At 42.2% G+C, this 25,727-nt stretch overlaps 1 protein-coding gene across 6 annotated transcripts in view; it reads left to right on the plus strand.

The window, feature by feature from the left end:
- Positions 1-25,727, plus strand: part of LOC105491366 (transport and golgi organization 6 homolog) — a 252,083-nt gene that overhangs the window by 40,543 nt on the left and 185,813 nt on the right. For all 6 annotated transcript variants that reach the window (XR_011616547.1, XR_011616548.1, XM_011757706.2 and 3 more), the window contains 4 exons: positions 15,632-15,744; positions 17,565-17,741; positions 23,015-23,147; positions 24,773-24,964. Coding sequence is in view for 4 of the 6 variants with exons in the window: in XM_011757706.2 (XP_011756008.2) it covers positions 15,632-15,744; positions 17,565-17,741; positions 23,015-23,147; positions 24,773-24,964 (615 nt within the window). In the remaining 2 variants the exon portion in view is untranslated. The remainder of the gene's footprint in view (positions 1-15,631; positions 15,745-17,564; positions 17,742-23,014; positions 23,148-24,772; positions 24,965-25,727) is intronic.

The following is a 25,727-nucleotide window of genomic DNA, read 5'->3' on the forward strand; positions in this document are numbered from 1 at the left end:
GCTGGGTAAATCGATCCAGCAGCTCACTAGGTAACATGGAGGATAACAAAAGAGTGTTTAATTTTAGAGAAGCATTCGGGAACATTTCCAGCTCTTTTTTTCTCTCTTTTTTTATTCTTGTTAACAGATTTATTAAGATAAAAATTCATGTAACATACAGTCCACTCATTTCAAGTGTACAGCTCAGTGTTTTTTAGTACATTCATAGGGTTTTGTAACCATCATCAGTCTAATTTTAGAATGTTTTTGTTCTCCTTAAAAGAAACCCATATCCATTAGTTGTCATTCTCCATTCTCCCCACTCTGCTCATAGCCTTAGGCAACCACTAATCTATTTTCTGTCTCTATAGATTTGCCTATTCTGGACATTTCATATCAATGGAACCATACAATTTATGGTCTTTTGTGATTGGCTTCTTTCAAATCTAGTCAAATGAAGCAGTCAGAGCGGAAATAGGTCAAATAAATCTGTAACTGGTTGTGATTAATTAGTTGTAAACACCACTGCACTGGAGCCTGATATTTTTAAGGTTCATTTGTATTGCAGCATGAAGCAGTACTTCAGTGCTTTTTATTGCCAAAAAGTATGCCATTATATGGATATACCACATTTTACGTATCTATTCATCTGTTGATGGATAATTGGGTCATTTTCACCATTTGGCTCTCATGAATAATGCTGCTATAAACACTGGTGTACACAATTAGTTTTTGTGTGAACCTATGTTATCGCTTCTTTTGCCTGTGTACTTTGGAGTGAAATGCTGGATCATATTGTAACTGTATGTTTAACCTTTTGAGGACCTGCCACACTTTTCCGAAGTAGCTACGCCGTTTTACATTCCCACCAGCAATATATGAGGGCTCCACTTTCTTTACATCTGGCCAGAATTTATTACCTGTCTTGCCTTTTTTATTCTAGTCCTCCTAGTGGGAGTAAAGTAGTATCTCATTATCATTTTGATTTACGTTTCCTAATGGCTAATGATATTGAACAGCTTTTCTGGTGCTTATTGGCCATTTTCATGTCTTCTTTGGAGAAGCATCTATTAAGACCCTTTTTCCTTTCTCTTTTTTTTTTTTTTCTGAGACAGAGTCTTGCTCTGTCTCCCAGGCTGGAGTGCAGTGGCGAGACCTCAGCTCACTGCAACAACCTCTTTCTCCCAGGTTCAAGCGATTTTACTACCTCAGCCTCCCATGTAGCTTGGATTACAGGCGTGCGCCACCACATCCGGCTAATTTTTGTCGAGTTTTAAATTGGGTTGTTGTCTTTTCATTATTGATGAGTTGAGGGATGGGCTCCTGGCTTAACAAACAGCTCACTTCAAAGAAATCGTCCTCACTGATCTCATCTCAGTCTCTCCATACTTTTTTTTTTTTTGAGACAGAGTTTTGCACTTGTTTCCCAGGCTGAAGTACAATGGCATGATCTCAGCTCACTGCAACTTCCGCCTCTTGGGTTCAAGCAATTCTCCTGCCTCAGCCTCCCCAGTAGCTGGGATTACAGGTGCCTGCCACCATGCCCGGCAAATTTTTTGTATTTTTAGTAGAGATGGGATTTCACCACGTTGGTCAGGCTGGTCTTGAACTCCTGACCTCAGGTGATCCACCTGCCTCAGCCTCCCAAAGTGTTGGGATTACAGGCATGAGTCATTTCGCCTGGCCCATACTTTTTTTTTTTTGAGACCGAGTCTCACTCTGTCGCCCAGGCTAGAGTGCAGTGGTACGATCTTGGCTCACTGCAACCTCTGCCTCCCAGGTTCAAGCTATTCTCTTGCCTCAGCCTCCCAAGAAATATTTCCTTCTAGGGCCAGGCACAGTGGCTCACGTCTATAATCCCAGCACTTTTGGAGGCTGAGGCGGGTGAATCACTTGAGGTCAGGAGTTCGAGACCAACTGGCCAACATGGTGAAACCCTGTCTCTACTAAAAATACAAAAAAAATTAGCCAGGCGTGGTGGCGCGTGCCTGTAATTCTACCTACTTGGGAGGCTGAGGCAGGAGAGTTGCTTGAACCCGGGACACAGAAGTTGCAGTGAGCCGAGATCGCATCACTGCACTCCAGCCTGGACAACAGAGCGAGACTCTATCTTAAAAAAGAAAGAAAGAAAGAAAGAAATACTTCCTTCTGAAAGCATTAAAATGTAAATAAATTTTTTTTTTTTTTTTTGTGACGGAGTCTCACTCTGTTGCCCAGGTTGGAGTGCAGTGGTGCAATCTTGGCTCACTGCAAGCTCTGCCTCCTGGGTTCATGCCATTCTCCTGCCTCAGCCTCCCTAGTAGCTGGCACCACGCCTGGCTAATTTTTTATATTTTTAGTAGAGACGGAGTTTCACAGTGTTAGCCAGGATGGTCTCTATCTCCTGACCTCGTGATCCACCTGCCTCAGCCTCCCAAAGTGCTGGGATTATAGGTGTGAGCCACTGCACCAGCCTAAAATATAAATACATTTTGGTATTTAAAGAATAAACCCTTGGGCTGGGCGCAGTGGCTCACGCCTGTAATCCCAGCACTTTGGGAGGCCAAGGTGGGCGGATCACGAAGTCAGGAGATCAAGACCATGCTGTCTAACACTGTGAAACCCCATCTCTACTAAAAATACAAAAAATTAGCTGGACGTGGTGGCATGCGCCTGTAGTCCCAGCTACTCGGGAGGCTAAGGCAGGAGAATTGCTTGAACCCAGGAGGCGGAGGTTGCAGTGAGCCGAGATCGTGCCACTGCACTCCAGCCTAGGCAACAGAGCGAGACTCCGTCTCAAAAAAGAAAGCAAAGAAAGAAAAGAATAAACCGTCAGTGCTCTGAATGAAAATTTTATGATAGGAACAATTGTAGGGGAAGGCCTTTTTACTCTTGTATCCTTCACTCCAGCAGGGTGTAGAGCAGGTGGTTCTGATGGCTCTGGGGGGCCAGGAGGAAAGTTCTCCACATATAGGTGCATTCATAGGTGCTAGTTGAATTGAATTGAAAACTTGACACAGCCACGTGTACTTTATCTGCATAAATGATTCTCACTTCTATATATGTACCTTCTATCTGGTAAAATTATCTAAGACATAAAAGGAATATGCAACTCAAAACACTTTTAGTCCAGTGGTTCCTCATTCTCTCCTTCTGCTCTGAATGCCTGGGGCCCAGTCCTTAGAATGCGTAAATTTTTTGTCCTCCCTGGCATGAGAAGGATTAATAGTGTATTCTTTGCCTAGAGAGGTGAAGGGAGGCCTAGATTGCACAGAGATTGGTTCTGGGTAGGACAATATAAGAAGAGACTTACAATTCCTTTTTATTTGGACATTTTTTGCTTGTAAGAGGACTGGCTAGATTCTGAAATGGCAAAAACGTTTCCTTTTAGCATTCTTCACAGTACTTGCCTGACACTCTTCCTAAAAGCAGAAGAAATGTTAGGGTAGGAAAAACTAGGAGGCACTTAATTAGTTTATTTCCTACATTCTCATTTCCATTTTATCTCTCTGTTTCCAGATTCAGGGAATCTTGACTTTAATTATTCAAGTCTTTTCGGCATCTAATCTTAATGAATTTCTAATTACAGTTATTCTGTCAGATTGGATATTTGACTCTTTCTGAATTTTTAATTAGATTTGCAGAGTAAATTAGAATAATAGAATCTTAGAACTGGAAGGAACTTCAGAAATAATTTAGTATAACCTCACTTTTTAAATAGACTTTATTTATTATTATTATTTTTTGAGATGGAGTTTCGCTCTGTCATCCAGGCTGGAGTGCAGTGGCGCAATCTCAGCTTATTGCAGCCTCCGCCTCCTGGGTTCAAGTGGTTCTCCTGCCTCAGCCTCTGAGTAGCTGGGATTATACCTGGGATCATAGGCATGTGCCACCATGCCCGGCTAATTTTTGTATTTTTAGTAGAGGTGGGTCTTTGCTATGTTGGCCGGGTTTTTCTCTAACTCCTGACCTCAGGGGATCCACCCACAGCCTCCCAAAGTGCTGAGATTACAGGTGTGAGCCACCACGCCCACCAATAGACTTTATTTTTTAAGAGCAGTTTTAGGTTCACAGAAAAATTAAGGGGAAAGTATAGGGAGGTCCCATATATTTATCTCCAGACAGCCTGGTACATTTGTTACAATTGATGAACCCACATTAATGCCTCAGTATCATCCAAAGTCAATAGTTTACATTGGGGTTCACTGTTGGAGTTGTATAGTCTACGAGTTTTGACAAATTAACCCCTCATTTTGTAGTAAAGAAAATAAAATCCAAAAGATTTTGTGAAGTGACTTGTTAATCATACAGTTGGGGAGTGGCAGAGCAGGTCCAGGAACCAATCTTTCCTTCCCTTTCACTCTCCCTTTCTGTATTTAGAAAAGATCATGTTTGCACATGGTACAAATTTAAGAAGGACAAAAAACTTTATAGTGAAAAGTAGTCTCCTTCTAACCTTGGTTCCCTGCACTGGCAATAATTCTTTCTGGAAATGTCCATGTGTAATTGAACTGTGACCTTGAATTACAAGCAAAAGACCAAAAGAAGTATCCTTCAAGTCTGTGGGAATTGCAAATGTTAGCTTTTCTAAATGCTTTGGTTCAGACTCTCTGGTATGGTGTAGCACCTTTCAGCCAGACAGACCTAGGTTGGAATCTGGCTCCAAAGTTGACTGTCCGTGCGACTTTAGGTAACTTATTTATCATTTGATTTGTGGGGATGAAATAAGGTAACGTGGTGGGTTCATGGCATATTGTAGCACATAAGTGCTCAAAAAACTGTCAGTTCTCTTTTGGTTCAGGGAAACTTGTTTTTTAAAAAGACGATCTTATGCAATATGTTCTGAAAGCATGCACAGTGCAAAATACTTGCTATATTAGGTAACTTGCCTTGTTCTTTTTTCCTCTCACAAGTCTTAATTACACTCAGCAAGTGCATTAGAAGTTCTGGAACACTACTATCAGAAAGATCACTGTAATGTTTTAGAAGGCTGTATTTGACTAGTTTAATCTTTAGGAGGTGTAAAATCAAGTTCCAGCCTGTACTGAATTTCAGTGTTAGGATTCCGTCAGCTTGATTCCGAACAGGCCCGTCATGTTTGTATTCCCACACATGTACATCCCTGTAAAAGATAAGCCCATAAGTTAAGAAAATATTTCCATTCACAATAGCATCAAACATATAAAACATTCAGGAATAAATCTAACATTTGTATGGGGTATATATATTTCAGAAAATCCTTTAACATGAATTATCTTAATTTGTCCTTATGCCAAAAGCTTGATACCTACATTATAAATGAGAAAATGGAGACCGAGAGAGACTTAAATGTCTTATCCATGTTCACTCATTTAATGTGTAATTTGGGGCAGTCACAAAGGTGACAGAAACAAAATTCACATCCAAGTTTCCTGACTACTGACTTCCCTGTGCTCTTTCAACTACTCTGCAGTAGTCTCTAAGGGACGTGCTTAGCAATGTCATGGAAGTCTATGGAATGAGAAATGGGGCACATGGCCAGGTGTGGTGGCTTGCGCCTATAATCCCAGCACTTTGGGAGGCCAAGGCAGGTGGATCACCTGAAGTCAGGAGTTCAAGAACAGTCTGGCCAACGTGGCGAAACCCCATTTCTACTAACAAAAAAATAAAAAATAAAAAATTAGCCGGGTGTGGTGGCAGGTCTCTTTAATCACTCAGGAGGCTGAGGCGGGAGAATTACTTGAACCTGGGAGGCAGAGGTTGCAGGGAGCCAAGATTGCACCAGTGCACTCCAACCTGGGCAACAGAGTGAGACTCCATCTCAAAAAAAAAAAAAAAGACTTTGGGAGGCTGAGGTGGGTTGATCGCTTGAGGTCAGGAGTTTAAGATCAGCCTGGCCAACATAATGAAACCCCATCTCTACTAAAAATATGAAAATTAGCCAGGTGTGGTGGGGGGTGCCAGTAATCCCAGCTACTCAGGAGGCTGAGGCAGGAGAATCGCTTGTACCCAGGAGGCAGAGGTTGTAGTAAGCCGAGATCGCACCATTGCACTCCAGCCTAGGTGACAAGAGCAAAACTCCGTCTCAAAATAAATAAATAAATAAATAAATAACTAGTTGGGCATAATGGGCATCTGTAATCCCAGCTATTCAGGTGGGTGAGGCAGGAGAATCACCTGAACCTGGGAGGCGGAGGTTGCAGTGAGCCAAGATCGCGCCACTGCTTTCCAGCCTGGGTGACAGAGCAAGGCTCCCTCTCAAGAATTCAAAAAAAAGAAAGTAATGGAGCATGTGAGAACTCCTTTCTGTTTTGTTTTATTTTGTTTGCTTTGAAACAGAAACACGTGTTTATTCTTAATATTTTTGACCATTTTGATTCCACCCACTTTTTTCTTTCTCTTATAAATTTCTAGCCAATCCTTCCAGAAAAATTCCATCCTCCAGATATTGAAGGTAGATGCTGTACAAGCCAATATAAAGTCCAGCTTTGCTCAGTCCGCTCTCCCTTTCATAGTTGAAGTTCTATGATTCTGCTCTGTTAGTTAGCACTGATGGAATCGCCACTAGCTACAGCTTAAAAAAGGAAGGAAGGAAGAAAGGAAGGGAGGTGGGGTGGGAGGGAAAGGAAAGGAAAAGAAAGGAAAGGAAAAGGGGAGGGAGGGAGAGGAAAGAGGGAGGGAAGGAGGGAGGGAGAGAGGAAGGAAGGAAAGGAGGGAGGGAGGGAGGGAAGGAGAAAGGAAATGCATAGGGCATTGTAACTTCCCCACAAAAATAGAGCTTTTGAGAAAATAAACAGCAGCCTACTTTGTTCATTTATTCTTTGATTCAATCAGTCACAAAAACATTTATCAGGTATTTACTGAATGCCAGATACTTTGCCAGGTTCACAAATACAGAAATGATTAAGAGCCAACTGCTGCCTTCAAGAAGTTCCTAGTCAGGTAGGCAAAGAGTTACAGTAGTGTGTGGGCCATAGCTAAGATCATCCTATCGCTTATTGCAGAGTAGCGCTCTAAGCTTAGATGAAGGATTGTAAGGCTTAACCGCAGACGCCTCATATCATAGCTGGCTGGATCTGTGAAAGAAAGCCGAGGGGCAATCAGGAAGAAATGTGGAAATCCCCAGAAAGGAACAAGGAAATCCCCAGACTGCCACTGGGGTTGTTGGTACCAGTCTGTATCCTTGCCTAATCTGTTTTCATTGACCCACATTGGCCTCTGACTTTGCCTCTCAGCTCTTGCTGCATGTTTATATTTGAAAAACCACAGGTAAGCGGAGGTTCAGTTTTTCTTTTTTTTTTTTTTTTTTTTGAGACGGAGTCTCTCTGTTGCCCAGGCTGGAGTACAGTGGTGTGGCGTGATCTCGGCTCACCGCAACCTCCACCTCCCCGGTTCAAGGGATTCTCCTGCCGGAGCCTCCCAAGTAACTGGGATTATAGGCACCCACCACCACACCCAGCTAATTTTTTGTATTTTTAGTAGAGACAGGGTTTCACCATGTTGCTAGGCTGGTCTTGAACTCCTTACCTCAGGCAGTCTGCCCGACTCGGCCTCCCAAAGTGCTGGGATTACAGGCGTGAGCCACCGCACCTGGCCAGGTTCAACCTTTCTTCGAGGCATCCTTTCACTTACTCCCAGAGAGGCTTTTATCATACCACACAATTGAAAAGCTGCCTTCGGGTCTCTCCCTTCACTGCTTCAGCTTTGCCATATCTTGGTATTTTGTTTGGGGATCCCTAGTTGTAGAAATACCTAGAATAACTAGAAAACCTTTCAACTGAATATGATTTCATCTTTAAAGAACTAACTTCAGGACTGATAGCATAACAGAAAGCATATGAGGAAGGGTTAGAAACTTATTACATCTGGTCACATTGAAGCTTCAGTTGTTTTGCATTTTTTTTTTAGAAGGGTGGTTAATTTTTTTCAACTAGTCTCACCTCTTAATGATTGAGGTACCAAAAGGGAATTCTGAAGGAAATGAGCAAAGTTTCAGTCAAGTCAGAGAATCATAGATGAGATATGAAAGAGGCCTTACAGCACCATTTATCGAACCTCGTTTTACACATAAGGAAACAGATTCAGAGAAGTCCACTGATTTGTGTTAAGTCACAAAACTGGTCCGTGGAAATACTGAATCCAAGAGGCGGAGGTTGCAGTGAGCCAAGATCACGCCACTGCATTCCTGCCTGGGCGACAGAGTGAGACTGTGAAAAAAAAGAAAAGAAAAGAAAAGAAAAATAACATGCGAAGTACTGTATTGTGTTTTAGAACTTGAATTCCCATCCCACTTTGCCTCCATGTGATCAGGGAAGACTCCCCCTGCCCCCCAACTTGAAAGAGACTGAACATAAGCACAGTCCAAGGAAATCACACAACACCCAGATGTTGGGGCACAGAGGTGGAGCAGTCAGGCCCTGCCCTCCATGGGCAGGAACAGCTTGTCTCTTGTGCCTTTGCTGCTTCTTCAGTCCATACCGATACCAGTCCAATGTGGAGGAGGCTGGAAGGAACTATCCCAACTGTTTCTTCCATGTGTAGTGTGATTTCATGGGAAGAATTATTCCTTTTTAGTGCTGTGTTTGGCTATTGTAAGTGCTGGCTGAGTTCGAAATGCAGCATTGGCTGAATCAGTCCAGCCTCTCATTTCCCTGAATAGGTTACTAAACTCCAAATATAAACCAATGATCAGGAGACGTTAAGGGGGAAGTGACCAGATTCTACTTTGGGAGTGTATATAGGGGGTAATGTTGGATGTCAGGTACAGACTGAACTTTAACCTGCATAGGAGTTCAGTACTAGGCAAGAGACTGGAAGAAGGGGGATGTCCTTGGAAGCAGCTGGTCAGAGTATGCCCCTGGAGATCTACTGGAAAACTTGGTATTAATAGAGGGGAGCTGTATAAGAAAACGGAGCTGGCCGGGCGCGGTGGCTCAAGCCTGTAATCCCAGCACTTTGGGAGGCCGAGACCGGCGGATCACGAGGTCAGGAGATCGAGACCATCCTGGCTAACCCAGTGAAACCCCGTCTCTACTAAAAAATACAAAAAACTAGCCGGGCATGGTGGTGGGCGCCTGTAGTCCCAGCTACTCGGGAGGCTGAGGCAGGAGAATGGCATGAACCCGGGAGGCGGAGCTTGCAGTGAGCTGAGATCCGGCCACTGCACTCCAGCCTGGGCGACAGACCGAGACTCCGTCTCAAAAAAAAAAAAAAAAAAAAAAAAAAAGAAAACGGAGCTGTATAAGTAGGAGGAAGGGGAGGTGTTACAGAAGCCGCTGTCCATGGTGCCACACGGACACTTCGGCTCCAGCTTGCAGAGCTTGCAGGACTAGAGTTATTAAAAGCCTGACAAACTGGGATCTACTGACTCAGAGGGTGGGGACAGCTGGGATAAAATTGGTATAGGCTAGGAACTGAAGCAATGAAAATCTCATTATGCACAGGGGGAGAAGGTAAGTATTGAGAGGCCAGGGGTATGTGTTTGGGGATTTTTAATATTGTAGTAAATACATACGAGATTTACCATTTTAACCAGTTGAAATGGTGTAATTTAGTGGAATTAAGTCTATTCATGATGTTGCCCAACCATCACCACTATCTAGTTCCAGAACTTTTTCATCACCCCATATGGAAATCCCGTATCCACGAAGCAATCAGTCCCCATTCTGACCTCCTCCGAGTCCCTGGCAGCCACTCATCTGCTTTCCCTCTATGTGGATTGTGAATGGATTTTGTGTCAGACAGATCTGGGTTTATCCTGGTTCTGCCATTTGCTAACAATGTGTCTTTGCTCAACTGACCGACTGCTTCTCTGAGCCTCAGTTTTCCACATTTTTAGAGTGGGAACAAAAATGCTTCACCTGCAGGACTCCTCTTACGAAGACTTTTTGTATGTTAAATGTTTGGCCGAATACCTGGCTCACTCTTTAGTGGAATGCAGTACATGGTAGTTATTGTTTGCTTCATAAAAGCAGTAACAATTAGCCAGGCATGGTGGGATGTGCCTGTAGTCTCAGCTACTCGGGAGGCTGAGGCAAGAGAATCACTTGAACCTGGGAGGTAGAGGTTGCAGTGAGCCGAGATTGTGCTACTGCACTCCATCCTGGACAACAGAGCAAGACTTTGTCTCAGAAAATAAAAATATAAAATAAAAAAATAAAAGCAGTAACAGTGGGGTTCCTTTAAATTGTGTACTACTATATTCACTGCCTAGTCACCAAAAATTCAGGTAGCACCATTTCATAATCTACTCTGATAGGCGCTGAAGAAGGGAGCTTGACTTTTGCCTTCCAGGCTAGTTCAGGAGTTGGGAGATAACTATATACTATATTCCTGGACCAATTATATATCACAGGCTCTAAAATGCAATTGGAATTTAGAGGAGAAGAAAAATCATTTCATAGTGGTTAGGTGCTGAATATTTGAATGAATGAGTGAGTGAATGAATGAACAGTTGAAGATTAAGTATATGGCAGGCTTATGGAGGAGGCAGAACTTGTGCTGGGTCAGTTTAATAAGTATCATTGCATATCTTTCATCTCCAAAATCAATCTGGTCATTAGGATGCATAGCAGTGCTTAAGGCAGATAAAAGAAACTTTATTTTTAAAAATTATGTATTTTTATTATTTTTAAATTTTAATTGACACATAATTGTACATAGTTATGTGAAACTGATTTTGATTATTGTTTTTAGATGACTAGTCCAAAACTTTTTAATTTTAATTTAATTTAATTTTATTTTTTGAGACAGTGTCTCACTCTGTCACCCAGGCTGGAGTGCAGTAGCCGCGATCTTGGCTCACTGCAACCTCTACCTCCTGGGTTCAAGCAATGATTCTTGTGCGTGAGCCTCTGGAGTACCAGAATTACAGGCCCACCACACCACACCTGGCTAATTTTTGCATTTTTAGTAGAGACAGGGTTCCGTCTTATTGGCCAGGCTGGTCTCAAGCTCCTGGACTCAAGTGATCCTCCCTCCTTAGCCTCCCGAAATGCTGGGGTTACAGATGTGAGCCACCATACCCAGCCCAAAACTTTTATTTTTTATTTTAATTTATTTTTTAGAGACAGAATCTTGTTCTCTTGCTCGGGCTGTAGTGCTGTGGCTCACTGCAGCCTCAAGCCCCTGGGCTTAGGAGATCCTCTTGCCTTAGCCGCCTGTGTAGCTGGAGGTACAGGCATGCACCACCATGCCCAGCTAATTTTTATTTTTTGTAGAGATGGGGGTCATGCTATGTTGCTGGTCTTGAACTCCTGGGCACAAGTGATCTTCCCACTTCAGCCTCAAAGTGCTGGGATTATGGGCATGAGCCACTGCACCCAGCCCAAAACTTATAAAGAATACATGTACTTCCATCAGAGAAGTTTAAAGGGAGGTAGATTTGAGTTCAGTACAGAAGAAATTTACTATTATTGTTGGAAGGGAGGTGGCAATTGTGTATAGATCAAGGAGAGGCCACTGACATTCTTTAAGATACTGTAGAAAACATTTATTTATCAGATTGAACCAAAAGAAAGCCTTAATTCTAAATCTTTTCACTTAAAAAAAGTCTTATTTCTCTGTTTCTATCTGTGAACTTGATAGATTCTAGTTGGTAAATTGATAAGGGTTATTCTTTTTTATTTTTTATTTTTTTTATTTTTTTGAGACGGAGTCTTGCTGTATTGCCCAGGCTGGAGTGCAATGGTATGATCTCGGCTCACTGCAACCTCCACCTCCTGGGTTCAAGGAATTCTTCTGCCTCAGCCTCCCAAGTAGGTAGGATTACAGGTGTGCACCACTACCTCCAGCTAACTTTCGTATTTTTGTGGAGACGGGTTTCACCATGTTGGTCAGGCTGGTCTCGAACTCCTGACCTCGTGATCCACCCACCTCTGCTTCCCAAAGTGCTGGGATTACAGGTGTCATGAACTGCTGCACCCAGCCTATAAAGGCTATTCTTAATTTTTCTCTCTCTTTCCGCATGCTCTTCCCCTCATCGTTATCCATTTAACCTGCTTTATTTTTCCTCCTAGCACTTGTCACTACCTGGTATTGTATAGTTGGTGTTTCTTGCCTGCCTCCTCAACTAGAATGTTAGCTCCTTGAAGCAGATACTTTGTTCAGCACCGTATCTGCAGGGCTACAAGTGTGCTAGCACAAAAGTGGCACTCAATAAACATTTGTTGAACCTTTACACAAAAATAAATAACATATGTATAAATTGCCGTACATTATTTTCTAAATTTTAGGCACAAGTAGTACTTGTTCCTTATAAGAAGATATAGAAAAGTATAAGGAAGAAGCAAACAAAAAATTAGTGGATTTTTTTTTTTTTTAGACAGTGTTTTACTCTTGTTGCCCAGGCTGGAGTGCAGTGGCATGATCTCGGCTCACTACAGCTTCCAATTCCTGGGTTCAAGCAATTCTCCTGCCTCAGCCTCCCAAGTAGCTGGGATTACAGGCATGTGCCACCACGCACTGCTAACTTTGTATTTTTAGTAGAAACGGGGTTTCACCATGTTGGTCAGGCTGGTGTCGAACTCCTGACCTTAGGTGATCCGCCCGCCTCAGCCTCCCAAAGTGGTGGGATTATAGGTGTGAGCCACTGCCCCTGGCCAAATCAGAGGAATTTATCAGCAACAACATATATCCCTGAGGAATGTGCTCAGTTGAGTTCTTGTTAAAGTTTGGGGTGCTTTGGCCCTATTAAGCCAGTAAATAATGAAGACTTAACTCCATTTGTTTTTGTTTTCTTTGTTGTTCTTGTTTGGGGGTTTATTATTTTTTGTACAAAAAATCCTGGTAAGGAAGGATGGCTCCACAGGGATTACCTCTGAGAACACAGGATGCAAAGCTGAACAATAGGTCTTTACGTTATCTGGAAGAATCTCTTCTTTTGCCTCCTGTAATTGGTGATTTCATCATTAGGCCTGTACATGACTTCTGAACGCTGCTGTACACAGCACTTCATTTAGCTGGGCTTACGGAGATTAGATCATGCACAGGAAGCTGGCTCCTTGGCTAACAGGCTCCAGCGAGGAGTCAGGAGGCTTAAGGGATGTGAAAAATTAGGGTTGATTTTTAAGAGACAGGATTCACTGGAAAAGGACAGAGATTTTTCCAGCTCATGAAAGTACCTCCATGACCTTTAGTTTCATGAACAACATTGATTCCGACTTCAAAACTCTTTCTATAAATAAGGGCTTCTTTGAGCTTCCCTTCCCTTCCCTTCCCTTTTATTTTATTTTATTTATTTTTTATTTATTTTTATTTTTATTATTATACTTTAAGTTCTAGGGTACATGTGCATAATGTGCAGCTTTGTTACATATGTATACTTGTGCCATGTTGGTGTGCTGCACCCATCAACTCGTCAGCACCCATCAACTCGTCGTTTACATCAGGTATAACTCCCAATGCAATCCCTCCCCCCTCTCCCCTCCCCCCTCCCTTATTTTATTTTTTATAGAGATGGGGTCTCACCATGTTGCCCAGGCTGTTCGCTGTTCTCAAACTCCTGGGCTCAAGTGATCCTCCCTCCTTGGCCTCCCTAAGTGCTGGGATTACAGGTGTAAGCTATCACACTGGGCCCCTTTCACTCTCAAAATAGGGCCGCTAGTACTGACTTTGTGAGATTGTTATGATTTTAACGAGCTAGCTCTTTTTTTTTTTTTTTTTTTTGAGACGGAGTCTCGCTCTGTCGCCCAGGCTGGAGTGCAGTGACACGATCTCAGCTCTCTGCAACCTCCACCTCCCGGGTTTACGTATGCCATTCTCCTGCCTCAGCCTCCCGAGTAGCTGGGACTACAGGCGCCCGCCACCTCGCCCGGCTAGTTTTTTGTATTTTTTAGTAGAGACGGGGTTTCACCGTGTTAGCCAGGATGGTCTCGATCTCCTGACCTCGTGATCCGCCCGTCTCGGCCTCCCAAAGTGCTGGGATTACAGGCTTGAGCCACCGCGCCCGGCACGAGCTAGCTCTTTAAAGAATCTAGTATAGTGCTTGGAAGATAAAAACCTATCATGGTTTCCGGAACATATACCATGATCATAATCATTGTCAGCTCCTTTTCTTTCTCTTTTTACCATTATCACTATCCATACTATCAGGTTTAAATTAACTTCTTATGACAGAATTACATTTTGAAATCCTATTGTGTTTAACTGGAGTTTTGAATAACATTTTTGTACTTCTTAAGATACTTTCAATTATCTGCCTTATTATTATTATTATTATTATTGGTTTACTTGGCTGGGTGCAGTGGCTCATGCCTGTAATTCCAGCACTTTGGGAGGAAAAGATGGGAGGATTGTTTGAGCCCAGGAGTTTGAGACCAGCCTGAGCAACATGGCAAAACCCCAGCTCTACTAAAAATACAAAACATTAGCCATGCATGGTGGTGTGTGCCTGTGGTTCCAGCTACCCAGGAGGCTGAGATGAAAATATCACTTGAGCTTGGAGATTGAGGCTGCAGTGAGCTGTGATTGCACCACTGCATTCCAGCCTGGGTGAGAGAGACCGCATCTCAAATATAATAATAATAGTTTTACTTTTTTTATTCTTCCCATATATCACAAGCAATATGAAGGATAATGACCCTTACTGATTTTTATATTCACTACAGTACCTAAAACAGTGCTTTGAACCCAGTGAATGTTCAGTAAAAGTTTATTGAATTGAATGCATTTGTTCTAGCCTTATTGAAAGGTACAACTAAAACATGCAACATTGTGATTGTTAATAAAAGTCACCATCCTCACATACTTGTTTTTTGTTTTTGTTTTTTTTTACTTTTTTTCATAGGCAGTAGTTAGCATCCTCACACACTTAACTGTGTAGAGCCAGTACAGATCTAGGTGAACAGTGCAATTACTTTTCTCTTTTTTGTAAGAAACAGGGTCTTACTCCGTCACCCAGGCTAGAGGGCAGTAGCATGATCATAGCTTATTGCAGCTTTGAATTCCTGGGCTCAAGCCATCCTTCCGCCTCAGCCTCCCAAGTAGTTGGGACTGTAGGCATGCACTACCAAGCCTGGCTAATTTTTAAATGTTTTTGTAGAGATGGGGTCTTACTGTGTTGCTCAGCTAGGCTTGAACTTCTGGCCTCAAACAATCCTACCTCCGTGACCTCCAAAAATTCTGGGATTACAGACATGAGCCACTGTGCCCAGCCCTACAGTATAATTTCTTTGAACATTTATAGAATTAGGGAGAATAGGACATTTCCATGTGGTGGTCACATCTTAAGAGTGATGAAACTGAAGTCAGCAGTGTTTTGGGTTTGGTTTGGTTTGGTTTGATTTTCCAAATCTAGTTTAAAGTTTTTCCCTTTGGTAGTAATTACTTGTTCCTAATAGCAGGGCCTTCAGCAGTAGGACAGTTATATAGTTAAACAATAGGTAGATTAGGAAACTCAGACGTAGCCAAAAGTAGGAAAGGAAGAGGTCAGAAAGCGGGGTAGTTGACCAATTCTGGGCAGGTCTAGAGACTGCACACATGAAATGGTGCTGTTCCAGTTCACTCTCGTTTCAGCCTGTCTGCCAAACTCAAATGGTTTCATTGCCATGTCTGAGCACATCCTTGGAGCTAAAATGGTGTGATTCGGAGGAGATACTGCTGAAGACACTGAGCCTTGCTAGGTGTTTGGTGTGTGATCCCCATTGCTCTGGCCAGGCAGTCATGGGATTATTCTTCACCATTTCCTTTTTTCTAGGTGTACGTGGTTGGGAATGAACCTTTAACAGTTTTGATGGATTCTCTGCTTCCTGTCCTGGGAGTGCTTTTTCTTCTCTACTGTTTTACTAAGCAGAGTGTATCTCACATAAGGTAAACAATCAAGGGACCCTTATTTGTTTATAAATAGAATCTTACTTGTTTATAAATTGTGACATCTTTTTTGCATGTTGTTTTTGTTCTTATTTTGAATTTATATTTGCCACTTTGAAATTATCATTTCCTTTCAAAGTCAGGAAAACACTGGGATCTTCCTATTTTGCTCATCTGGAAAAGAACAAGAATTTTGCAGATCACAGGGCATTGGATACAGTTTTTACAATTACTTTCCTCAGCCTCTGTCCTAAATCTCAAAGACAAAATCTCTGTTTACACGTGTAAACATGCCATTTTTCAATCAGTGAGAAATACTGCAATTACATGTCTAGGAAGGAGGAAATAGGGGATGGATCATAATGACCTTGTGGGGAGTTAGAAAACATGTTTGGGAAATCTAGATCTGAATGTGGCACTTTGTATTTAGCCTGGGATTTGGTGTTGGTGATACAGTGTGTTGTTTAGAAAGAAGGGATTTCTTAGTCATCCAGAAAATACTCCTTTGTCATAGAATTTAAGTAGGATTCATTTTATATCAGCTATATTTTCACAGTAATTTATGTTGTTTCTTCCTCCAGGTAAGAGTTATCTTATCTCAAGTCCTACAGAATTATTATTTTTGGTGTTTGGAGAGCCTCACATGTAATCCAATATACAATAATAGTATCTTCTTCGCAAAGTTATTGTAAAGACTCAATATGCATTAATATGTTTAGCACAGTCCCTGGCAAATAGTAAGCTCAATAAATGGTAGCTATCATTATCACCATTGCTAAGTGGTGAAGGAAAACACCATCTTTTGTACTATTCAAAGCTTACATAGTGCCCTTGGCTCTTCAGCTTGAGTCAGCACGTCACTGTGGCCCACAGCCACAATGGCAATGACAAGAGAATGCAGTGGAAGAGGGAGGCTGTACATCTGTGAGCTTGGTTTCAAGGGACAGTCCACAAAATAACTCTTGTTTTTTTTTGTTTGTTTTTTGTTTTTTGGTTTTTTTTTGAGACGGAGTCTCACTCTGTTGTCCAGACTGGGGTGCAGTGGTGCGATCTTGGCTCACTTCAACCTCCGTCCCTGAGTTCAGGCGATTCTCCTGCCTCAGTCTCCTGGGTAGCTGGGATTACAGGCACTTGCCACCACGCCCGGCTAATTTTTGTAGTTTTAGTAGAGATGGGGTTTCACCATGTTGGCCAGGCTGGTCTCGAACTCCTGACCTCAGATGATCCACCCGCCTCAGCCTCCCAAAATGCTGGGATTACAGGCGTGAGCCACCACGCCTGGCCTCTGGTTTTTGTTTTAAAACTCAAGTCCTCACAGCACTATCATGTCCTCATCAGAGACAGACAAGGAACATGTGAACATTGATATAGTTCCTCTTCTAGTTGATTGACACAGATGAAAGGAGTTGAGGTATCAGCAATATTTTGTTGGTATGCAGTTTCTTGGTCTCCAGCTATTGGTCTTGCTGAGAGTAGATGATTTTTATCCGTGTGTACTTTCTTTGACAGTACCTGATGCAAAGGCAGTAGTACACTTGGAATTACCGAAAAAAAAAAAAAAATCACGTGGGGCTCATGTGGCAAATCAGGGTTGCTGCCAGAGCCAAGGATTAGTCAGTCAGTCATTGAATTTCAGTATATTTGCATTCTGAAATTCACAAGAAGCATACTTTCCACTCCTGCATTTCAGTAGTACTAGGAGATCGTGCCAGCATTTAAAATGCAGTGGAACCTGACAGCCTTTCTTTCTTTTTTTATGTTAGCTTGTTAGATGCATGGAGTAAGATGACAAGCTCATTCATTACTGCTTTTTCTGCCAGGTCACTTTGCCAAGAAATCTTATTATGGATTCTGGGGAAGCTGGAAAGGAAGAAGGCAATTGCCAGCCTGAAAGGATTTGCAGGGTTGGACAAAGCTGTGCCCTCTCTCCATTCTCTGTGTCAGTTTAGAGCTGCCACTCAAGGTGGCATTATGATTACCATCAAAGAGGCCATTAGGTGAGTCCACCCATCCATTACTGTCTCTCTTCAGATTTAGTTCTGCCCAAAAGGCCATTCAGTCATTCAACCACTAAGGGGCGCTGATAGAAAAGAAACCAGAAACTCAAGTGGCTGAGGTGCTTGCTATTTATATTCTCTAAATGAAACGTAAGCCTTAAATAATTCTCCAGGTTTTTTCCCAAGATGCCTGCTAATGGTTGGTGCAATTTACTGGAGCCTCACAGCTCTGCATCACAACAAGCCCACTTACTTCACCATCTTTGCCAGTTAATCAGAGTAAAGGGCAGACACATGTTCACCCTTAACACCATAATAATCCAATTATCTTTCTGACTCTCAAAATGGTATATGTGTGTGTTTATCTTCAGACTTATTCCTGAGGGAAATTGTCCGATAGCTATCTTTTATGGTAATTTTATGATGGAGATTTGTTTCTCATAGGGATTGATTAGAAAGTGCTTAATAAATATTAGTGAAATGGATCATTTATTTATCCAACATCTCACAATTGCATGTTTTAAATTATTTCCACTTTCTGGATGATCTAATGTTATTACCTCAGAACATAATTTCCTGTTGGTCATAGTCCATGTAATATGAATGAGTGACTGCTATCCTGTTTGGATTTCACATCACATTCAAAGTGTTGCTGTTTGTTGAAGCGCTGAAATATTATTATATATTCATGGTTAACTTGGTAAAGTTTTAAAACACCCCTTCAGTTTGGTGGACTCGAGGAAAATAGAAAAACACATAGATTGCAAACAGAGTCATCAGTACGAACTCAAGCTGCTATTCTGCCCAGCAACAGTTTATCAAGATGTTTTTGGCCAGACATGGTGGCTCACACCTGTAATCACAGCACTTTAGGAGGCTGAGGCGGGTGGATCACCTGAGGTTAGGAGTTTGAGACCAGCCTGTCCAACATGGTGAAACACCATCTCTATTAAAAATACAAAAATTAGCCAGGCATGGTGGTGCATGTCTGTAGACCTAGCTACTTGTGAGGCTGAAGCACAAGAATTGCTTGAACTGGGAGGTGGAAGTTGCAGTGAGCTGGGATCGTAACATTGCACTCCAGCCTGGGCAACAGGGCGAGATAGTCTCAAAAAAAAAGAAAAGAAAGAAAGAAGAGCATGGTGGTGCATGTCTGTAGACCTAGCTACTTGTGAGGCTGAAGCACAAGAATTGCTTGAACTGGGAGGTGGAAGTTGCAGTGAGCTGGGATCGTAACATTGCACTCCAGCCTGGGCAACAGGGCGAGATAGTCTCAAAAAAAAAGAAAAGAAAGAAAGAAGAGCCAGGCGTGGTGGCTCACACATGTAATCCCAGCACTTTGGGAGGCTGAGGTGGGTGGATCACTTGAGGTCAGGAGTTCAAGACCAGCCTGGCCAACATGGTGAAACCCATCTCTACTAAAAATATAAAAATTAGCCAGTTGTGGGGGCTGGCACCTGTAGCCCCAGGTACTCGGGAGGTGAGGCAGGACTGTCACTTGAACCCAGGAGGTGGAGGTTGCAATAAGCCAAGATCGTGCCACTGCACTCCCGCCTAGGTGACAGAGTGAGACTCTGTCTCAAAAAAAAAAAAAGTTTATTTAAAGAAACTCTATAAGAGCAGCTTAGATTTTATGATCTTTAGATCTAGAGTTTTTACTTTTCTGGAATTAAATATAATTGTTTGGAATTTACTCTTTATCATTGATTTTTTTTTTTTTTTTTTTTTTTGAGACAGAGTTTTTGCTCTTGTTGCCCAGGCTGGAGTGCAATGGCGCGATCTTGGCTCACTGCAACCTCTGCCTCCCGGGCTCAAGCGATTCTCCTGCCTCAGCCTCCCAAGTAGCTGGGGTTACAGGCATGTGCCACCACGCCTGGCTAATTTTGTGTTTTTAGTAGAGATGGGGTTTCTCCATGTTGATCAGGCTGATCTTGAACTCCTGACCTCAGGTGATCCACCCACCTTAGCCTCCCAAAGTGGCCTTATCGTTGAATTTTTAAGAGTGACTAAAGTAGTGCTTCTTAAGATAATTGTCATGTGTTTTTGTTTTGTTTTTGAGGCTTAGTGTTGCTCTGTCGCTCAGACTGGAGTGCAATGGCATGATCTTGGCTGACTGCAACCTCCACCTCCTGGGTTCAAGGAATTCTCTTGCCTCAGCCTGCCGAGTAGCTGGGACTACAGGCACTCGCCACCATGCCAGGCTAACGTCATGTTGTTTTAGAAGTATTTGAATACAGTACTTCATTTTCACAATCAAAATGGCTCACAGAAGCTTAGAAGTGATGTTTATCCATTTTGGCTTTTCCTTCAACATAGAATGTTGTGGAGAAAACATGACTGATCTGAAGGACTCTGGAAGATTCTGGGATAATACAGGAAATATCCTAAGCTAAATGTATAGGTTATTCATTCTATTAGAGGAAGAGGAAGTCCATGTTCTTCTTTTTTTTTTTTTTTTTTTTTGAGACAGAGTCTCGCTCTGTCGCCCAGGCTGGAGTGCAGTGGCGCGATCTCGGCTCACTGCAAGCTCCGCCTCCCAGGTTCATGCCATTCTCCTGCCTCAGCCTCCCGAGTAGCTGGGACTACAGGCGCCCGCCACCACGCCCGGCTAATTTTTTGTATTTTTAGTAAAGGCGGGGTTTCACCGAGTTAGCCAGGATGGTCTCCATCTCCTGACCTTGTGATCCACCTGCCTCGGCCTCCCAAAGTGCTGGGATTACAGGTGTGGGAAGTCCATGTTCTTAGTGAACTGGCACACTGAGACATACTGCCTTATGAGATGGTCTGCCAAGTTAATAATTGTACTTTTCAATGAGATGAAGAAACATCTGTCATTTTTTTTTTCTCAATTTAGTCTGAAAAAATTTTATGTCATTGGTCACTGAAATAACACATATTCTTTTTATAATACAAAAAACATATAAAGAAGAAAACAAAAGTCAACTAGTGTCTTATTTCCTGTTCACATTATTTTAGTGTTTTGCTTTTTAGTACATTTTCAATGCTTTTGTATTTGTTTATATGATGATATGGTATAATAATATAGTATCTTGAGCTGTGTATGGTGGTTCATACTGGTAATCCCAGCACTTTGGGAGGCCAAGGTGTGAGGATTGCTTGAGGTTAGGCGTTCAAGATCAGCCTGGGCAACATAGCAAGACCCCATTTCTTTAAAAAAAAAAAAAAAAAAAAAAAAAGGCCAGGCACAGTGGCTCATGCTTGTAATCCCAGCATTTTGGGAGGCCAAGACGGGCGGATCACATGAGGTCGAGAGTTCGAGACCAGCCTGGCCAACATGGTAAAACTCTGTGTCTACTAAAATTACAAAAATTAGACAGGCGTGGTGGCAGTCGCCTGTAATCCCAGCTACTCGGGAGGCTGAGGCAGGAGAATCACTTGAACCCGGGAGGTGGAGGTTGCAGTAAGCCGAGATCGCACCATTGTACTCCAGCCTAGGTGACAAGAGTAAAACTCCGTGTTAAAAAAAAAAAAAAATTATAAAAAAAGTATGTACACACACACACAGGTGTATATATATGTATACATGGTATCTTTGTCTTTTCACTTGTCAGAAGAATTAAAAACTAAAAGCCATAGTACCTCATGAGAAAGTACGAATATTTCTTGATCAGCCTGGGCAATATGGCAAAACCCGGTTTCTACAAAAAAATACAAATATTAGTTGGTTGTGATGGTGCACCTCTCTAGTCCCAGCTATTTAGGAGGCTGAAGTGGGAGGATTGCCTCAGTCTGGGAGGTGGAGGCTGCAGTGAGCCATGATTGCACCACTGTACTCCAGCCTAGGCAATGAGTGAGACCCTGTCTCAAAAATTAAAAAAAAAAACAAAAAAACAAAAAACGGCTGAGTGCAGTGGCTCATGCCTGTAATCCCAGCACTTTGGTAGGCCAAGGCGGGCAGATCACGAGGTCAGAAGTTCGAGACCAGCCTGGCCACCATAGTGAAATACTGTCTCTACTAAAAATACCAAAAATTAGCTGGGCGTGGTGGTGGGCGCCTGTAATCCCAGCTACTCCGGAGGCTGAGGCAGGAGAACTGCTTGAACCCGGGAGGCTGAGGTTGCAGTGAACCAAGATGGCATCATTGCACTCCAGCCTGGGCAACAAGAGCGAGACTCCATCTCAAATAAATAAATAAATAAATAAATAAATAAATAAATAAATAAATTTTTGCAGTAATCATAGCACTGATTTAGCCAGATTTTATAACTTGGTAATCACATTCAACCTACTCATTTTTCTGAACCTTTATGCATTTTCTTATCTCAGCTAATTGGTTCCTTTCAGTTGAGACTGCATGTCCTCCCATGATGATCACATCTTTTTCTGCTGCCCATAACCCTTCAATAGCTTATCAGAAAAAAGTCAAAGTTCTTTTGAATGACATCCAAGGCCCTCTGTGATCTAGCCTTACTTTACAGCCTTCTCTTTCTGTTTTTCCTCAGGACCCAGAATATCTGCATATGACTTGTATATACTTTAATTCCTCCTTGCTTTTGTAAAAGTAATAGTAATTCTCCAACATCCATCTTTTTTTTTTTTTTTAGAAATGAGATCTTACCATGTTGTCTATGTTACTGGAGTTCAGTGGCTATTCAGTTGTGACCATAATGCACTACAACCTCAAACTCGTGGGCTCAAGCAGTCTTCCTGCCTCAGCCTCCTGGTACACTACCGGTGTGCACCACTGTGCCCGGCTAACATCCATCTTCATGAATCTTTCCCTATTTGAGCAAATGACCATGCAGGACATAACAGCCTAGTTTCTGAGAATCAATACTTTTTTCAGAATGGAGAAATAGTAAAATAAGTTAAATAAATTTGGGGGATCTTTTTAATGATTAACTGTTTGGACATAACGTGTTACTTTAGAAGATTGTTAGCCGGGCACGGTGGCTCAAGCCTGTAATCCCAGCACTTTGGGAGGCTGAGACGGGCGGATCACAAGGTCAGGAGATCGAGACCATCCTGGCTAACACGGTGAAATCCCGTCTCTACTAAAAAATACAAAAAACTAGCCGGGCGAGGTGGCGGGCGCCTGTAGTCCCAGCTACTCCGGAGGCTGAGGCAGGAGAATGGCGTAAATCCGGGAGGCGGAGCTTGCAGTGAGCTGAGATCCGGCCACTGCACTCCAGCCTGGGCGACAGAGCCAGACTCAGTCTCAAAAAAAAAAAAAAAAAAGAAGATTGTTATGGGGTTTAAAATTATGTGTATCTCTGGTAACTCTGCCAAGATAAATTTTACCCTCATTGCAGTGATGAAGATGAAGATGAAGCTCTGTACCAGAAGGTATCCTCAGAGCAGGGCCGGGTAGAGCATCTCGGGGACTTGCTGTCCCACTGCCAGGAATGCGGTTTGGCAGGAGACTTCTTCATCTTCTGTTTGAAAGTAAGAACTACCTGTAATTCCTGGTCAGTGTTATTCCAGGGGAGTGCCAGGAAACCCTTTGAATTTTCAAAGCATTTATAATTTTAGATCCTAAAATGTAGGCCCTAATTTAAGGAAAGCGATCAAAGGACATAAAGGAATTTATGTTTTTAGTAGCCTTTGGATTGGTAAAAAGAAGAAACTTTTCTTCACTAGTACTCATGTTATCTACTACTTCCTCAAATAATCGGCACTGGCAGTTTAGAGATGAACAAAGCAGAACCCTCGATCTATGAAAGGGTTAATCTTTGCTCTGTGTTGACAGTAAGAACTCTTTTGAAGTTAATAGCAGGTTTTACAGCTATAGAGTAATCCCTTATCCTTTCTGACTGTTGTTTTGTCAGGTATTTGCAAAGGAGATTTAGCAATTCTGCCTCCTTCATTTCATTTTGCAGGCACCTGAAGCCTTTTCCGGGTTTGTTTCTTAGTGCCAGTGGTTGTGCTTTGCTTGCTTTTCTTCTATTCTCTGACAGTAACTTGTACCCCATACTGTTACTCCTTGTTGCACTGTGTGACATCATAAGCCAGTGACCTCCAGCTCTGCCTTTTCAACTCTTTCCCCTAAATAAAGTGTCTACTCTAAAAGAGCTGTAAGAGAGTTTAAGGTTTCTGTAGGTATGGGAGAATTCAAGGAGGGAATCAGGGCTAACATTTCTAGAACTTGAAGTAGGAGACACTTTTTGATGCTTTCTTACCTCCCATGTTCACACCCATCCCCATGCCCAGCGATACTCTTTCTAAATAACATTCCAAGGGGATGTGCTCTTAATTGTATACTTAAAAAAAGGTGGCTCACTCCCAGCACTTTGGGAGGCCGAGCCAGGTGGATCACCTGAGCTCAGGCATTTGAGACCAGCTTGGGCAACATGGCGAAACCCCGTCTCTACCAAAAATACAAAAAGTAGCCTGGCATGGGGGCTTGTGCCTGTAGTCCCGGCTACTCGGGAGGCTAAGATGAGAGGATCACTTGAGCCCAGGAGGCAGAGGTTTCAGTAAGCCAAGAAGGGTAGGTGAATAGCCTACAAAACCCGCAGTAATACATAATTTCTTAGAAGTTAGTTCTAAGTATCTTAGAGGAAAAGAGCTGTAGTGCTGGAGGCATCTAATGGTCTCCAAAAGGGGTTTGAGAATGTGAGGTGATCTGAGGCTCAGTTCAAGGAAGGCCACTAGTAGAAATCATAGAAATACCCACAAAGCCGAAAGCTTGTCAAACTATTTCTTTGTGTGTGTGTGTATGTTTTTTATTGTGAGACTTTAAATTTTTATATACATGGTATCATACTGTATATATTATTCTGAAACTTACATTTTTCACTCAGTAGTGTTTTTTGAGATCTATGTATGTTGATACCCATATAAATCTAATTCATTTATTTTAACTGCTGTGTATTATAAATACATCATAATTTTTTCTTATTGCTGGTCATTTAGCTTGTCTCCAAGTTTTGGCTATTATAAATAATGTTGCAACAAACACAGACTATTTCTTTAAACATGCAGTTCAAACAGAGTTTTCTACTTATGTTTGAGAAGGCCTTAGTTCTACTGGCTTTATCTTCACTTTTTCTTTCCTGCCATGCTTGTAGGAGTTGACTCTTGTGGCCACGGAAAATGAAACAGGGTTAAAAACTGAGCCCTTCTCCAGCAAGAGCCTCTTGGAATTAGAGCAATATCAGACTCTTCTTGTGGAAGGCCAAGAGCAGAAGCTGCTTGTCCTGCAGCTGATGGCTGTTCTGTGCGAGAGAATGTCTGAGCAGATATTCACAAACATCACTCAGGTCAGTAGTTGCCACATTCTGGACCCTAGCCTTTTTTTCTTTCCAAAAAATATAGTTTAAAAATGTTGCTGAGAGTGTCATTTGATGACACCTGGATCGTGAGGTGTTTCCTGGAATGCTGGTTAAATATGGAAACTACACAGCCCACACCAGGCCACTGAATCCAAAACGTTCCAGTGTCCTGAGACTCCACACGTTTAACAAGCTCCCGAGGTGATTCTCATGCACATAAAATTTTGTCTTAAATGTTTATATGTTATGTTATAGTAGTTTTCAACTTTGGGTGCAAAAAAAGTTATCTGGGATCTTTTTCAGTATATTGATAGCCAGCCCACGTTTAGAGATTCTGATTCAGCATGTCTGCATTAGAGCCTGGGCATCTTTGTCCTACTCAAGCTCCATGGATGATTCTAATGTGTATCAAAACTTGAAAATGATTATACACTCAATTTGAAGAAAAGAAATCACTAATAATAGTGAGATCACCTTGAATTTTATTATAGGTCCTCTAACTCACAGTTATCTCCACAACATTCTGTAAAGTTTTAAGATGTTTTAAAAAATGCTTTTAGAGGAGTATCTTTATGCGAGTCAGTGCCTGAATTTTATTGGCTCAGACATTATTTTTCCCACCTTTAAAAAAGACAGGAAATAAAAGTAACAAAGCAAAGGCAGTACAGTCGCCAGATTTTACCACTTAACCAGAATTAGTTGTTGCTTGGTTGGTCAATAGGCAGTTGTAAGATGGCATGATTGTCATGCT

Source organism: Macaca nemestrina, chromosome 18, assembly GCF_043159975.1.
Source record: "Macaca nemestrina isolate mMacNem1 chromosome 18, mMacNem.hap1, whole genome shotgun sequence".
Taxonomy (NCBI): Eukaryota; Metazoa; Chordata; class Mammalia; order Primates; family Cercopithecidae; genus Macaca; species Macaca nemestrina.